An 18,061-nucleotide genomic window follows, 5' to 3' on the forward strand; every position below is an offset into this window, starting at 1 on the left:
TATATATAAATTAATGTTGATTTCATACTAAATTTACAGCAGTTATATGCATTTCTTTGAATTTTGGTACATTGAGTTTATATTTATGTGAAGTTCAGTACATCCTCTTGCTTCCTGAATGAAAAGTCAACTGAAGGACATTCTCGCGGCTGTGTAAATGGATGCGTTGAGTTACGGGTGTTTTTGAGGTGTAATGGTGTGTGTCTTTCGCAGAGAGAGGGTGACTTTATAGGCTATTAGATATCTCATAAACATTATGGATCTCCATTGCAAGTGAATATCCAGCAAAGGCATAAACACACTGTGAAATGTGAAATCTGTCTTGTAAATTCAGCTACAGGACGAATAAATCATTGTATATTTTATAACATAGCATATAATCACAAAACCCCACAGTACCATAAACCAGGCTCACTATTTAAATGATGAAGACTGTAATATAAACAGTATATACCAGGGTTATTAGATAACTAAAAGTAAAACCATAAAAACACCTTTTTGTTACTTGAAAGGAAATAAACATTAACTGAGATCAAATTATAAAAGCTTGTTAACATTTCTCATTTTCGTTTAGTTCAACGTGATAACTAAAACTAAACTGAAATAGAAATTAATAAACACTATATAGACATAAAAAATAACGGTAACACTTTACTTAGCTTTTATGTACAATGCATTACAAATGAAAGGGTATAATGCATTATAATTATTTATAATGTGTGTTGTAATACATTAGATATTGTTGTAAATAATTATAACCGAATTTAAAATGCATAGTGTTACAATGAACTGGTGAGTGTTATAATGTATTAACTGTGCATTACAAGGTGCATTACAAGGCATAATTAATGCACTATAACTAGTTTTATTATACATTATACATAAAGGCTTTAAGTGTTACCAAAATAACTAATACAAATGTCAAAAACACACAGTGAAACTACTAAAACTTTAACTAAAATGAAAGTGAAAACATATATATTTAAAAGTTCAAAATAAAAACATGACAGCGTCTCAATGATAGTAAAATAACACTGGTTTATTCTACATTAGTATATGCTAATGCATATATATTGTACATTACAGCACAGTGTTCTCGGTACCAACATGTGCTCAGTTCATAAAACACGTTGCAATCCATGAATCCATGACACTGAAGTTTATGGCTGTTTACTAACAGTAGGAGGCGTTTTATCTATTAACAGTTAGTTTTGGTGAAAGCTCTGTCAAAGCATTTGTCGTAACAACCTCAACTGTGAAACACTCACCTCTGAGCATTAATATGTGCAGGTCTGGACGGCCTGTGTTTAATGCACAGCAGAGGCTAATTGCATGGCGAGCGTTTACTCAACCAGCTCTCCTTTAAAAACACAACAGCATGCAATTATTAAACACTCTAACGCTCAAAGTACAGCGCATCTCGACCAGATCCAAATCTCCCATCTGTGCACATTAAAATCAGACATGGTTGGGCATTATAGGCTGCTAGAGAACAATGCTGACAAAGTCAATCAGGAGTGAATCGTCAGTCATACAGTAATTGCATATATATTTCAGTGTTATTGTCGTGTTGAGGTTGGTTGGTTAACAAGCATGCTAGCACAGTCTGACAGTGATTTTTTGATAGCCGAGTGAAAGGAGCCGGTCCTCTGCGGGACACGGAGTCAGCGAGGGTGAAGAAGTGACGAGGTCTCTCTTTGTTTAAATATCGCAGCCTACTTCTGCTGTTTGCTCGGCTGTAAATGAGCAAAGAAAGGCAGAGCAGGAGGGAGAGATTGCGAGAGGGACCGAGGGAGGAACAGCAGCACACGGACACAATCATCATGCATCTTTCTGGGGCAGGTTAGAGACCTCTTTGTAATCTGCATAACATTAGAGGATACCACACACGCACACACACACACACAAACATTTCATTACTTTCATAGCTCACTTCTCTGTCGTGTTGCTACGTATCCTCAGGAGAAATAAAAGAGATGTGTGGTTCACAGATGATGTGGGGAGCACAGCTCAGATCATTTGGTTTTGGAGGATTTTGATGAGAAATATTTGACTTCATGTTGAAATCTCTTGACTTTTGGTGTGTTGGCAAATCTGAGCGCAGTTTGTGACATTGCTAAAATCTCTTGTGAAACACTAAAGAGACAGCAAGGAGTAAAGCGTCTGCTAAAGAATCTACTTATAATATGTCATAATGACAAAAACAATTTACAAAAATAAAAACAAAAAATATGTACAAAAACTATAAAATAGTAACACTGGCATATATATATATATATATATATATATATATATTATTATTATTACATTGTTATATAGTATATATAACTTATAGCAGCCCTCATGTGAAGACCGAAGCGTGTAAAGACCATCGACTCTACCATGCGACTCCACAATGCAGGGACACCGGCAAGGGACATAAGTGTCGCTTTTGACTCAACCTCTTTTTTACACCTTTCTTCAGGTCTGTTTCAGTTTTTATGACCAACTCTTACTATGTGTTTCCATATCCCTACTATTACTACTACTCGCAAACCACACATCACACACTATAGGCAGCGCAATCCTAACAACCTGCACACTTTGCCTATGTCTGCTAATACACTACTTTCTTTTTCTATTGGTCTCTGGAATTGTCAGTTTGCAGTAAACAAAGCAGATTTCATTACATCTTTTTCTAGTCATTCAAGACTAAACCGTATGGCCCTGACAGAGACTTGGATCAAACCAGAGGACACTACTACTCCTGCTGCACTCTCCAATCATTTCTCATTTTCCCACACTTCCCGTCTGACTGGAAGAGGTGGAGGTACTGGTCTGCTTATCTCTAATGATTGGACATTTATTCTTTTACCTTCTCTGGGTATTAACAGCTCTTTTGAATCACATTCAGTCACTATTACCCACCCTTTCAAAACCCATTGTGTAGTTGTTTATCGACCCCCAGGACCACAAGGTAACTTCTTGGATGAATTAGATGTGCTGCTCTCAACCTTTCCTGAGGATGGTACTCCCCTAGTTATGTTTGGAGACTTCAACATCCACGTAGATAAACCTCAGGCTGCAGACTTCCACACTCTGCTTATCTCTTTTGATCTCAAGAGAGTGTCAACTACGGCTACTCACAAATCAGGCAAGCAACAGGACCTTATTTACACATGACACTGCTCCACTGATCATGTGCTGGTTAATCCACTGCACACCTCGGATCACTTCCTCCTCACTCTTAACCTCAACATGGTTCCTGACACAACACACACCCCTACACATGTCATCTTTCGACGTAACCTACGCTCAATCTCACCCTTCCGGCTATCTGCTATGGTTTCAACTTCACTTCCTCCCCTTAAACAGTTAGCATCTCTTGATGCTAACATTGCTACTGATACTTTCTGCTCCACTCTTACATCTTGTTTAGACACTGTCTGCCCCTTGGCTGTTGGATGTTCTCCGCGAACATTGTTCTAAGCTCAGGGCTGCTGAAAGGGTGTGGCGCAAATCACAAAATCCTACTGACCTTAATGTGTATCAGTCACTCCTCTCTTCCTTCTCTGCTAATGTCTCCACTGCTAAAATGACATACTATCATAATAAAATTAACAATTTGTCTAACTCTTGCATGCTCTTTAAAACATTTTCCTCGCTCCTTTGTTCTCCTCCTCCCCCTCCTTCATCAACTGTAACAGCTGACGACTTTGCCACGTTCTTCATTAATAAAACTAAAACCATCGGTGCACAATTTTCCACACCACAATCTGTCAAGCACGTCTTACCAGCAAACATACACTCGTTCAGATCCTTCTCTTCACTCTCTGAGGCAGAAGTCTCCAAACTCATCCCTTCTAATCATCCTACTACTTGCCTGTTTGATCCTATTCCATCTCATCTCCTTCAAGCCATTTCTCCTGCAGTTGTACCTGCACTCACTCACTTCATTAACACATCCCTTCCCACTGGTGTTTTTCCCTCAGCATTTAGACAGGCTCGTATAACCCCACTACTTAAGAAACCCACCCTTAACCCATCTCTTTTAGAGAACTATAGACCGGTTTCCCTTCTTCCTTTCATTGCAAAAACACTTGAACGAGCTGTGTTCAACCAAGTCTCTGCCTTTCTCATACAGAACAACCTCCTCGACAGCAACCAGTCTGGTTTCAGAAGTGGACATTCGACCGAGACTGCCTTGCTCTCAGTTGTTGAAGCCCTAAGACTGTCAAGAGCGGATTCCAAATCTTCAATACTTATCTTGCTGAATCTGTCTGCTGCTTTTGACATGGTTAACCACCAGATCCTCCTGTCAACCCTGTTGGCAAAGTGCATCTCAGGAACCGCACTCCAGTGGTTTGAGTCTTACCAAGATAGGTCCTTCAAAGTATCTTCTACTGGGGTGCCTAAGGGCTCAGTTCTTGGACCACTTCTCTTCTCTTTCTACATGGAATCTCTAGGTTCTGTCATTCAGAGACATGGCTTTTCATATCACTGCTATGCTGATGACACACAACTCTACCTCTCATTCCATCCTGATGATCCGACGATAGCTGCTCGCATCTCAGCTTGTCTAACAGACATTTCTTGCTGGATGACGGACCATCACCTTCAACTCAACCTTGCCAAGGCAGAACTGCAAGCTGCATCACAATTACAAAATCCAGTTAGGCACATCAACCATAACTCCTTCAAAAACAGCCAGAAACCTTGGAGTTGTGATTGATGATCAGCTGACTTTCTCAGGCCACATTGCTAAAACTGTCCGGTCCTGCAAATTTGCTTTATTCAACATCAAGAAGATCAGGCCCTTTCTTTCAGAACATGCTTCAAAACTCCTTGTTCAACCTCTGTTCTGTCCAGGCTGGACTATTGCAATGCTCTCTTGGCAGGTCTTCCAGCCAGTTCTATCAAACCTTTACATTTAATCCAGAACTCGGCAGCAAGCTTAATTTTTAATGAGAAAAAAAGAATGCATTTCACACCTCTGTTTGTCAATTTGCACTGGCTACCAGTAGCTGCTCGCATAAAATTAAAAATATTGATGTTTGCCTACAAAACCACCACTGGCTCTGCACCCCTTTACCTTAGTTCATTACTTCAGACTTATGTGCCTCTAGAAGCTTGCGTTCTGCAAGTGAACGTCGCTTTATTGTGCATCCCAAAGAGGCACAAAATCACTTTCACATACTTTTAAATGAAATGTTCCCTCCTGGTGGAATAACCTGCCCAACTCAATCCGAGCAGCTGAATCCTTAGCTATCTTCAAGAATCGGCTAAAAACACATTGCTTCCATCTTTATTTGGCCCTCTAACTCTAGCACTCTCTATTCTAATTCTATTATTTTTTTAAAATGCCCCTTTTAGACTTGTACACTATTCATTTACTAACTGCTTGTTTTCTTAAAAGGGTCATATGATGCTATTTTAAAGATCATTATTTGGTGTATTTGGTGTAACAGAATATGTTGACATGCTTTAATGTTAAAAAAAACACATTATTTTTAAAATACTGTACATTATTGTAGGTCCTCTATGCCCCGCCTCTCTCAAACGCTTCGTTTTCAACAAAGCCCCCTCCTTTGACAAGCGCAGTCTGCTCTGATTGGCCAGCTGACCCAGTGCATTGTGATTGGCCGAACACCACAAGCACTCGTTGGAAACGTAACTACCCTTACCATAATCGTGAGCTTCAGCTTTCAAAGTAAATATTAAGACAGTTAATAATGTCGTTAGTTTTACCATCAGTTCAAGCCCGAAAGAGCAACAGAGTCGCGTGACAGACACAGTGATGATGCAGTACACAAGCCGCGGTCACACACACACGACGCGTTACTCTGCGCTGCTCAAAACTCCGCATTTGAACAGTCAATAGCAAATATTTAATCTAATAACAAAACATACTGTACTTACAGTCGCTGATTCAGAAGCGCCAGATTGTCATAGCAAAGTCGGAATTGACCCTTTTTTTTTTAAATAGCCTTTGTGCACAGCCAGCCTTGTACTCTTCTAGGTTCAAAAAACTGTCATCCATAAAATGCGTTGCACAAATTCGAACATCTGGGTTGTGCTGTTCTGTTGTAAATAAATCTTAACCAATGATTCCTAATTGCATCTACTTCCGGAAGGCCAAATAAAGTGTTTTTGCTTTCGCACTGAAACACAGTGTCTCCCTGACATGCTGCATCAACACGACTGGACATATAGGAATATAAATATCATATAAACCCAGCAAAATGTCTGAAATCTCTTTGCTGTTTCTGAGAAAAGACTGAGATATTATAGATATTTATTTCTTACAGGCTGATTGAAGATCTGTGTGGTTCAGATGAGTAATTAGTATATGTTTACAGCTAAGCTGATTATTAGAGGCCCTCAGAATTGGATTGGCATGTTCTTTCAGTAAATTACTTACTTCAGAGTCCTGCAACTGAGAGCAAGCAGTTTTTTAATCTCTTTATTTAATTCTTTAAATAAGGACACAGAGCGACTGGAACTGTGTGTCTATCCTACCTTGCAGCTATTTCTCAATGATAATAAATCCCTGATGGAACGAACAAAATATTCTGAACCATTGTCATAGGAAACCAAAAAAGGACAAATTTTGATATTGCTTGCACAGCTACATTTGAATGGCTTCTCACTGCAGTAGCATTTTACAGTAGATTTAACTACAGTCATAGCAATATCCTGTCACATTGTCCTGTCTCCATTTGCATGGATGTCTTAAAGGTGCAATGCTGACCAGTTCTGGCTTACACTTAATGTGCAGTGCATTAAATTTGACCTTATAACCTTTAAACCACCCACCTTGATCAATGACCATTTGATGACCAGTGTTGGGGAATGTTCCTTTTAAAAGTAATGCATTACAATACTAAAACAAAAAGTAACTAATTACATGACTTGGTTACTTTTTATGGAAAGTAATTTCTGTGTTACTTTTACATTACTTTTAAAATCTGGGCTGGGCTTGCTTGTTTGTTTTTAATATAAAATGGAGCTGGACAGTCAGTAAACAAGAAAACAAAGTAACTGGCATCACTTATTTGAAAAAGTAACTCAAAAGTAAGATATGTTCTTGCAAATTAAAAAGTAATGCATTACTTCACTAGTTACTTGAAAAAAGTAAGCTGATTACGTAACTCACGTTACGTTAATGCACTATCCTTAACACTGTTGATGACCACCATAAATATTCAACGATATCTTGCATCTTGCAAACCAACTAATCTGCTTATGTATAACCCACCTCGACTGTATAGTCATTTGGCCTTGATAGTCACAAAAATGCCACTGCTGAATATATGGATTTACATTCATGATTTCCTATTGATACAGGACATATTTATCAGTACTGCTGCTTATGATATGCAATCTGGATTATGTAATCATAAAATATATTGATAACACTTTGCTTAAAGCCTTTATAAGGCATTACAGCTGTAACAGTGAATAGCTAAGTGTTATAATGTATTACTATTACTATTATTCATGAGCTCATACAATGCATTATAAGGTGCATTACAAAGCATAATTAATGCATTTAATCTCATTTTATTATGCATTATGTATAAAGGCATTAAGTAAAGTGTTACCTATATATTTTAGTAGGTATATTTTACTGTTTTTATTTATTTATTATTATTATTATTATTATTATTATTATTTTACATTGTTAATTGTGATTTAATTAAGCATCAGCTTCTTTCAGTTCACAAACCCCTGAAGGTCTTTCACAAACCCCAGTGGTGTAATATAACGTTCAATGCATTTCAAGATGTTGATAACTAAGAATGGAATATATTTTCTTTCTCTTTGTATTTTTATATCGAGTGTGGTACAAAATAATCATTCTCGTCAAATGTGATAAACGAGTTAGGTCAAAAGTAATCCAAAAGTAGTCCAATTAGACTACCTAAAATGTGTAATCTAATAGATTACGCTACTGACTACATTTTTCGTCATGTAATTTGTAATCAATGGACTACAGTTTGTAAGAAATCTACCCAGCAGTGTTTATCAGTACTGGTATGTCACATTAATGCTTAATTCTAACCTTTATTGCATCCTTTTTACTCTTTGTGCGCTTTTTTGGAAAATAGCGACTTCTGATCTTCTGATAATTCTACTCTAAAGTCTTTATAAAGTATTCATACGGATGATAATGCATTATGTGTGTTTGCTCTTCCTTTGCCAGAGAAGAGCTCCAGCGCAGTAGGGGTTAATTTTTACACACTGTGCCAAATACCCACACAGCAGCCTGTGTCCTCTCTGAAATATTAATGAATCCTGCCAATATGCAGAGCGAAAGGGGGAGATGGATGCCAGGGTAAAATGTTGACCACGTTGACATTTCATCTTGGTCTAATTAGAAGCGCTTGAGGTGTTCCCACTGTATTTTAACCACGTTTCTGCACTGAAATTCATTTATGCTTTGCAACGAAATCAATTGATATCCATTTATCCCATGCAGAATAAATCAATTTATTCTCACATTGTCATAATGACACAACACTGCACAGTATCACGTTGTCATCGTGTTTCTGGAATTAAACGCGGGCATGGGGCATCCTAAGGAGGCGTCTGCGTGTAATCGTTCTCCGGCTCTCCTGCAATCCTGCTTGCACTTAGTTTGACTGGGAGAAACTATCCTGGTGCAATATCTGGAAGTCTATCAAGCCTTTCCATTTATACATAGCTGTTTCGCATGTCTATATTGGAGCAAATGCATATGCGAGTGCATATACGTGCCTCTAAAAAGCCAGTGCAAACTAAAGTGAGACTGCTTTAGTGCTCTTCTTAGTTAGTTGTCTGGATAATGGCTCTCTCTTGAGGGTTTCCGTGACTCTGTTTTCTGTGTGTAATGGAGAGAGGGGGCTTAAGCTCGCCTGAATGCATCACACTGCCACTACACCATCTCGCACTCAAGCACTTCTGTGTTTTTCTCCTGCCAGTCGGCCCTTTTGTGCCCAAAATGAAGCTCAATGTTTCCCCCTACCGTCTGAAAGAAGTAAAACAATCCTCGTGACAGCCAAAGATCCCTCGCAGATAAGCACTGGGCCCGAACCTCTTGATATTCAGGATGGCTTTGCGTGCGGTGAAAAAATAATTGCATTTAGGTGCTTTTACATAAAAGTTATTAAAATGGAATGGTATGCACAAGCAATAATCAAAGAGCCACAAATCAGATATTAGCATTCATGCAAAAGCAATGGCATAGAATAATAATTCATATTCCCGTGGCCTTTTTTATCACCGTGCCGTGCCACATATGAATTTCCGGGGGGCAGAGGCGGGTGTCAAATATCCTGACTTTCACACAGCGGAGAGCTATTAAAACCAGCCGGATCCGAAGGAGACGTCCTCCAACTCTTTCTCTCGTTTTCGCGTTCTTGCTCATTGGTTTTGGTGTGAAACTATAGCCGCCCCTCCTCTCTTTCTCTCTCTTTTGCTCCCGTTGCAGATCCTGCATATGTTATGGAAGGCAGAGGCAGCAGCTTTATATAACCCAGAATAGACACCTGCATTAACACATCCACACTGTGCGATGATATCTAGTAATCTTGCGTTCAACATCAGCTTTGGTGAAATTAAATAAGCAGTTTCTCAGCGGCGATCTTTATCCAAGCGTTAAAAGTACTGGCATGCTTTAAAGATAGAGTTCATCCAAAAATGAAAATTGTATCGTCATTTACTTACCCTCATGATATTACAAACCCATATCACTTTATTTTTGACAAAAGGTGATGTGTAGCAGAAGGTCTGAGATTATGTTTTTTTCCCCCCATTCAATGGGAGTGGATGTGGACCAGGGGCTCTCAAGCTCAATAACGGAGGAAAAAAAGCTCCATAAAAGTTGTTCACAGGATTTGTGCACTGTATTCCAAGTCTTCTGAAGCCATAGCGTTGTGTGAGGAATTTAATCGAAACTGGATATTAGTCTGCATTGAGAATCTTGCCTGACAGCCATGGTCACCATTCACTTCTATTGTGTGGAAAAAGAAGCTCGGGCATTTTACTGTAAATTAATTTTCTGTTAAATGGAAGAAAGAGTTTAAAGTTTCTAAAATATATGAATATAGAAGCCTGTTTCTCTTCTCTATCTATCTATCTATCTATCTATCTATCTATCTATCTATCTATCTATATAATAATAATAATAATAATAATAATAATAATAAATGGGTAATTATAAGATCAAGTTTAAAATATGAAATAGTCATTTAAAAATATAAATTTTAAGCATTATAAAAATATTAAGTATTGTTTAGAAAAAAAAATATTATAAAAATTTTATTTCTCCTACATTTCCAGATACAGGAACAGTCAATGGTCATAAAAATCTTGAGTCAGTTTGAGAGCATTGATGCCAAAGCTTTTCAATGAATGTGTGTTTATATATAAAAAAATATAGCTTTTTTTTTTTTTTACATGTCAATATTTTTTTTCATACATCCATACATGAGGACAACTAATTCGGGGGGCATTGTCCCTTTAAAAAAATAAAATCCAGCTAGAAGAATAGTTTCATGCATAATATGCCAGTTTGCAACCATAGATGTGGGAAACGCAGACACTATGTTGTTAGAAAATGTAAATGCACTAATTTGATTAGGGAAATGTGCATAGGGTGAATGCAAGTCCAGCTGGGCATTTGCTAATTTTTTGATACATGCTAGTAGGTATAACCTCACCACCGGCTGCGATGTCTGCTCAGCTTTACCTTTCACTGATTTGTGTCTTAATGTGCCCAACAATCTTTGCATGTTTAATAAAACACTCTCTTGAACATGTGTGAGATACTTAGTGTGTGTGTGTGTGTGTTTGGGGAGGTTATAGTGTGTCAAGAGAGACTCGCAGACAGAGGGAAGAGACTCAGCATGAGAGCTAACCCGTTTTCCTCTGTGCTCTGATTCCTGTAGGAGTGCACCCATGGAGCAACTGCTGCTGTGCCTGGCTCTGTTCTCCATGCCGTCCTACGCCATGCTGTGCCCCAAACGCTGCTCCTGCCAGAACCTGCTGCCCTCGTACACCGTGCTGTGTGCCAAAACCGGCCTGCTCTTCGTGCCGCCTAATATCGACCGGCAGACCGCCGAGCTGCGACTGATGGACAACTTCATCACCACCCTGCGCCACCAAGACTTTGCTAACATGAGCAGCCTCATACACCTCACGCTCTCCCGCAACACCATCAGCCAGATCCGACCATACGCCTTCGCCGACCTGCAGGATCTGCACGCGCTGCATCTGGACGCAAACCGGCTCACGGTGCTAGACGACACCCATCTGCAGGGGCTTGTGAATCTGCGCCACCTTATCCTCGCCAACAACCAGCTTCACAGCATCTCCGACGGAGCCTTCCAAGACTTCCTAGAAACTCTCGAGGACCTCGACCTTTCATACAACAACCTGGTGGACGTGCCGTGGGACACTATAGCCATGCTAGCCAGCGTCAACACCCTCAGTTTGGACCACAATCTCATCGAGTTTGTTCCCGAAGGGATATTTTCCAATCTTCATAAACTCGCCCGACTTGATATGACATCCAACAAGTTGAAGAAGTTCCCCCCAGATCCTCTATTCCTACGAATCCCCGTCTACGCCAAAATGAAAGGCTCGCCGCTGACCGCGCTGGTGCTCAGTTTCGGCGGGAACCCATTGCATTGCAATTGCGAGCTGGTTTGGTTGCGCCGCCTGACGCGGGAGGACGATCTGGAGACGTGCGCATCTCCGCAAGACTTGGCCGGCAAGTACTTCTGGACGATTCGCGAGGAAGAGTTTGTCTGCGAGCCGCCTATGATCACCCGGCACACTTCCAAGATGTTCGTCATGGAGGGTCAAGAGGTTAGTTTGCGATGCCGCTCCGTGGGAGACCCCGAGCCAACCGTCCACTGGGTCAGTCCAGATGGGAAGCTAATTGGAAACACCTCGCGCACCATATGCTACGAGAACGGCTCTTTGGAAATCTTAACAGCCACGGTGAAGGACTCCGGCGTGTTCACCTGCATAGCCTCGAATGCAGCCGGCGAGGCCACGGCTCCTGTGGAATTAGTCGTGAACCCTTCACCGCATTACGACCCCAAACTGGAGCCGGAGCCAGGACCCTCGGACATGCCGACTTCTATAAAGTCCAACAGCAGTGGTAGCGGCGGCCAGGCTCGAGCTGATCAGCGAGTCAGTGTCTCGGAAATAACCTCAAGCTCTGCAATGATCCGCTGGCCTCCGCAAAGCCAAATCCCTGGAGTTCGCATGTATCAGATCCAGTACAACAGCTCCACCGACGACATCCTCATATACAGGTGAGTTTCCTCACAGAACCTTGAGATAAATCCAGGTTTATTTGCATATGTTACCCTGGACCACAAAACCAGTCATAAGGGTCTTTTTTCTTTTTTTTTTTTTACTGAGATTGAGAATAAATACAGAGATTGAGATACAACTATTTTAAAATCTGGAATCTGAGGGTGCAAAAAAACCTAAATATTGAGAAAATCATCTTTAAAGTTGTCCAAATGAAGTTCTTAGCAATGCATATTACTAATCAAAAATTAAGTTTTGATATATTTACAGTAGGAAATTAACAAAATATCTTCAAGGAACATGATCTTTACTTAATATCCTAATGATTTTTGGCATAAAAGAAAAATCTATCATTTTGACCCATACAATGTATTGTTGGCTATTGCTACAAATATCCCCCAGCGACTTAACACTGCTTTTGTGCTGCAGGGTCACATATTGCTTTCACAATGCATACTGTTTCAAAGCAGCTTTACAGAAAATGCATGTTTCGAGGTTACTGTATTTTGTTATCAGTCAGAGGTGGTGAGTGTAGTACAGTAATATCTATATGGAAGTAATATACAGCTACATGTTATGTGGTTAGTAATCAACATCATGTATTCAGTTAAGCAGACACAACGAACGCATTAGGCTCGCAATGATAGCAATATAAGGATAATATGTGACAGTTTTGTATGTCAATCCAAAGTTGGCATCGTCTGAAGTCTTTGCAATTGTTGGCATTGTCTGAAATGATTGCAATTATTGCATAGCTTTCTGTTCATCTGTCATCTATGGTTTGCACCAGTGTTAGTTTAGTATAACTAAGATACTATTATAGTGTTTATTAATAGTTTTAATTTGTTTTTATATTTTCCATGTTACAGTTTTAGTAGTTTTTTATTATTATTTATTTATTTTAGTAATTTTGTTGTGTGTTTTTGGTGTTTATTTATTTATTTACGTATTTATTTATTTATCTATGTATTTATCATCCATCTATATAGTTTTTACAAATTTTTGTTTCAGTTTTAGTTATTTTAGTACATGAAGTTAAACTAAATGAAAATGTTTTATTTGCAACTAGCTTTGCCAATGATTGCCAAAGTTTATTCATTCATGCATGCATTCGTTCATTCATGCATTCATTCGTTCATTCATTCATTCGTTCGTTCGTTCGTTCGTTCATTCATTTAATGGTTTAGCTTTAGTTAACTATAAGAACCCTGGTCTGCACTGATTGTATTCTTGATTAGACTGTAGACTGTAATAACATTTGTTATTGATACTAGAAATATATAAACACATGAGCGGCATGTCAGAACGCATCAGTGCTAAATTGCTTTTATTTTAATCAATGAAGCTGTCTACACTGGAGGTTGACAGACGCCCCATTGGTAGTTTTGATGAGCTGCTCCAGACATTTTATCATCCCCGTCCATTGAAAATAAAATGATTTTACCAATATTAATGTGATTTTATTATTACTATTTTTTTTTAAATCTGAACCAGCTCATGGTTTACTGCTCTCTGATCTACTAATTCAAATCAACTTTTGCTTCTAATATATTCCCAGTTGCAGTAATACCATCATTATAATTATGTATTATTATATAATTAAAAGCTAAAAATAGTTATTTGCCCATTTTACTGTTTCTGAAGTCAAGCATCGAGCTCACAGCTGATTTTATGTTAGTAAAGGTCTGGTTGATGAGCAAAAGCATATTATGAAAACATTGCAATGTGACATGAAGATTACACTAGTTTATGTCATCAAGTAGTTGTTTATAGTGATATTTAGTATCAAAATACAGGCTGCTTGAGTATCAAAATGACAATGAAGTCTGTATATGCAAAACCATACATGCAAGATCTGCTGAGTCCAAATTTTTGAACGCTTTGTAGTAAAAATCTCTGCAATGTCTTCTTTCCTAATGCATTATTTGAGAGAGCACTGCGGATGGTCTATCCCCCCAAATGGGGTTTGAATCTGGGTAATTCTGCATTAGATAAACAAATTGATTCTGTCTTTGTTCAAAGGCAAAGGCTGGCATCTGAGACTGGGGGTGTTAATGGCTTATGGCAGAATCCTATTCAGATAGGGGATGAAACATTGCAATTCCTCTGATGAATACAAATGGACCTCGATGATTGCCAGCCAACAAAGACACAATACTATCATGAATGCACTACATGAAATACAAGAATGTTTTATTTTTTTTTATTTTTCTGTACTAATGAAAGGATCCTTCCCAAAAGGACCAGCTCTTTTAGGATATATGTCAGAAAAGCTCTTGAAGGATTTTCATTAGCGCACAGACAGATTGGCTTCCACGGTAATAGTTTCAGCCTGATGCAATTCAAACTGAATTTCACGAAGCAGGAACCACGAGCCGACACATTGACACCCTTCAATAAATCACAGAACTCGAGGAAGACAATAATAACAGAATAACAATAGAAGCTGCTTGCCCTGGTTTCAGATGCTCCTGACAGATTACAATGAAGGCGTATTTGCATTGATGTTGAAACACGTCTCGAATTCAAAACCCGATCTTTTGCTTTGTAAGATATTGAGAGGACAAGCAAATCTTTGTGCGGATGCCCTATATTTTGGGGTTGCGTATCGTCGTCGACACCCCTTACGCAGAAACGTCTACATTAATGTTCCTTTTCAGCATTCAGACGTGGCCCCACCGCCCATGATTTCTCATTGAAGGGATCTGTAAGGATGTAATTAACTCTGCAATAATCCCTCTGGATAGATTAAGAGAGAAGAAAAGATACATACAGAAAGCAATTTGCTATTAATTATGGAAAAGGCAAGGGGAGTTCTCTGGTTTAAAGAGCTGCAGATTAATCTAAAAGTCTTTCAGAATCAATTAAGAATGCATGCGCCTGACTCCCGTTGGAGTACGGATGACTTGGAGATGGTGGCTGAGAAACTGAGACCGGGGTGAGAATATAGAGTGTAAACTTTGAGTTGAAAAGACAGGTTAAATTTGAAGTGATGTCTGGGTGAAAGAGCGCTGGAGGCACAGTGTGCGTGGTGCCAAATGAAGACCTGGATGAAGTGCAAGGTGTGCTGTCAGATGGAGTGCATTTATATCAGCGTGCATTCTCTTGGCAGACGCTCTCTTAAAGGGACAGTTCACCCAAAAATGATGGCTGTTAATTTTCTCACCCTCAGGTCATGCAAAATGTAGGTGACTTTTTTTCTTCAATAGAACAGTAAAGAAGATTTTTAGCTGAAAAAAATGAAACGATTGGTCTGTACAAGAAACTGAACATTGTTTACAACATTATTACCAGATTTTATATTCTCACAAATGGACAGCCATCCAGATTATAGTTACATCTTTTTTTTTTAATTAGCTGAATTTAAAGGAATAGTTCACTCAAAAATGAACATTCTGCCATCATTTGCTCAACTTCAAGTTGTTCAAAACCTGTATGAGTTTGTTTCTTCTCAAGCAGGTTTGTAACACGTGGAGGGTGAGTAAACGATTTTTGGGTGAACTATCACTTTAAGAGTGCTTTCTGACCCACTAAATTGGGGATTGCAGTACATATTTAATTTTATTTCATAATCCCATTGTCTTTGAAAGATGGTTAAAGTTACTGCTGAATAAAGTGAAAGGCATTTATGGTAAACTAAAATATACTTTAATGTAATTTCTATTGAAACGTGTGTCATGTATTTAAATAAATTTGTAACTGAAATATATTACAAAATATATTAAAATCAAATGCAATATGAAATAAAAATAAAATGTTTTTTTTATTATTATATGAATTTGAATTAAGCTTTTTTAATTATTGATTAATTAAAAAATAATATATGTTAATTTGATATTATTACAAAGTGCACCTATGATCTGCAATTATGATTACAGGAATCGTTCAGCCAAAATGGAAAATTCTGTAATTATTTACCCTTATGTTGTTCCAAACCTGTAAGAATGTCTTTCTTCTGCTGTAGACAAAAAGAAGATGTTTTGAAGAACAAACAGTTCATCGTCTCCATTGACTTTTATGGCATTTTTGTTTGTTAATTTTATAGCATTTTTGTTTGTAAGTTAATGGGGACCAACAACTATGGTTCCCCATATTCTACCAAATATCTTAGAACACCATGAGGGTGAGAAAATGATTACAGAATATACATTTTTGAGAGAAAGATAATATATATATATATATATATTGTTTTTACAGAAGTTCGTTCAAATGGGTTTGAATCACCATCACTTTTTGGTGACCTATTTCTTTAAGAGAGCTCTAGGTGCCGAGGGTTTCTGTTTGAGAATGTCACTGTCATTATCTTTTCCACATTATCATCTCTCCCTCCCTCGTTATTTGCATGTCTTTTAAGTGGGTAATTAAGCAGTACTAGCTCCTTCAGAAGACAGTGAGATGACAGGGTTTCTGTGCCAAGTGACACATCTTCAGAAGAGCTCGAAGCCCCTTCTCTATTTACAGTGACAGCTCAGAGACACGGGTGCAGCAGCCTGACCCTCGGCAGCTTAAAAGGACCGATGGCTGCCAGAACTGAGAGGAATTTTCTCACTATGTATCCATCAAATGCTCTGTGAGAGGATCCAGAGGAGCAGACTGAAGGGAGATTCCTGTATCTGCTCATTAGCACACGACACTACAGCAGCTACCAAACCCAGCGCTTATGCAAACTCACTGACAGCGCTGTTAACAGCGTTCAACGCTTATGAGACATAAAACAATGTGTGTGGAAGAACATGCAAATAGAATTCAAAAATAATAAGACAGAATTCATTCATTTGTTTATTTAATTATATATTTGTTTATTTATTTATTAAATAATGGAACAAAATAAATGCAATTAAAAAAAAAACATTTTGAAAAAAAAATCTATATTTTCAGAATATTACATTAAAATGTCCTTTGTAATTTGTTATAATAATAATGGTTTCAACATATTTGTTTTATTAAATAATGTAATTAAATAAATGGATTTTAAATATTTTATTTATAAAAATATATATATATATTTTTTTTCATTTTACAATAATTAAAATGTCCTTAGTAAGCTGTTACTATAATATTTATATTGAATTTAAGAATTGACATGCTAATAGTTTTTGTTTTAATTTCCTTTTTTATTTATTTATTTTTAATATTTTTATATTACATAATTGAGTCAAAAAATTATTTAAAATCATGTATTATTATTATTATCATTATCATTATTATTATTATTATTATTATTATTATAAACAATTGATTTAATTTATGTAATGTGTCATTTTATATATTTTACATTCATTTAAAATGTCCTTATAATCTGATGTAATCATACTGAGATTGAACTGAAAACTTGATATACTCTGGTTCTTTATTATAGCACTCAAACATGGTCATGCACAGTATTCGCTAGCACTGGCGTGTATTACAATCTCTGATAAATGTGCTGCCCCATCAAAAAGAAAACACTGGAGCAATGCACTGCTGTTAATGTAAAGTAATTTCATATGAGGCTGTTTGTCAATAACAATCAAAAACAGCAGCGTGCTTCCCACAGTGTCTGAGCAGTTAGCAGTATGCACACTTACACTCACACACTCACACACCATTACCCTCACAGTCAGTCCGCGCTCGCAGGAGGAGCTCGGCCAATTACCCACGGGGTCAAATGCAAAAATATGCGGTCATGCTCACGGTCACAAACACACAAACACGCCGCGTCAGCCAGGGCATGACTCAGGTCTTCATCTGCTCACCTCAGTGCAGCGCTCAATAACGCATCGCATCAGCAGAC

General features: G+C 38.1%; 1 protein-coding gene across 3 annotated transcripts in view; it reads left to right on the forward strand.

Moving 5' to 3' along the window:
• Positions 1-18,061, forward strand: part of LOC107566287 (leucine-rich repeat and fibronectin type III domain-containing protein 1-like protein) — a 184,104-nt gene that overhangs the window by 154,362 nt on the left and 11,681 nt on the right. For all 3 annotated transcript variants that reach the window (XM_016251681.1, XM_016251684.1, XM_016251682.1), the window contains exon 3: positions 10,911-12,287. In XM_016251681.1, coding sequence (XP_016107167.1) covers positions 10,911-12,287 — 1,377 coding nt within the window. The remainder of the gene's footprint in view (positions 1-10,910; positions 12,288-18,061) is intronic.

This window comes from Sinocyclocheilus grahami, unplaced genomic scaffold (assembly GCF_001515645.1).
Source record: "Sinocyclocheilus grahami isolate Dianchi unplaced genomic scaffold, SAMN03320097.WGS_v1.1 scaffold1067.1, whole genome shotgun sequence".
NCBI classification, from domain to species: Eukaryota; Metazoa; Chordata; class Actinopteri; order Cypriniformes; family Cyprinidae; genus Sinocyclocheilus; species Sinocyclocheilus grahami.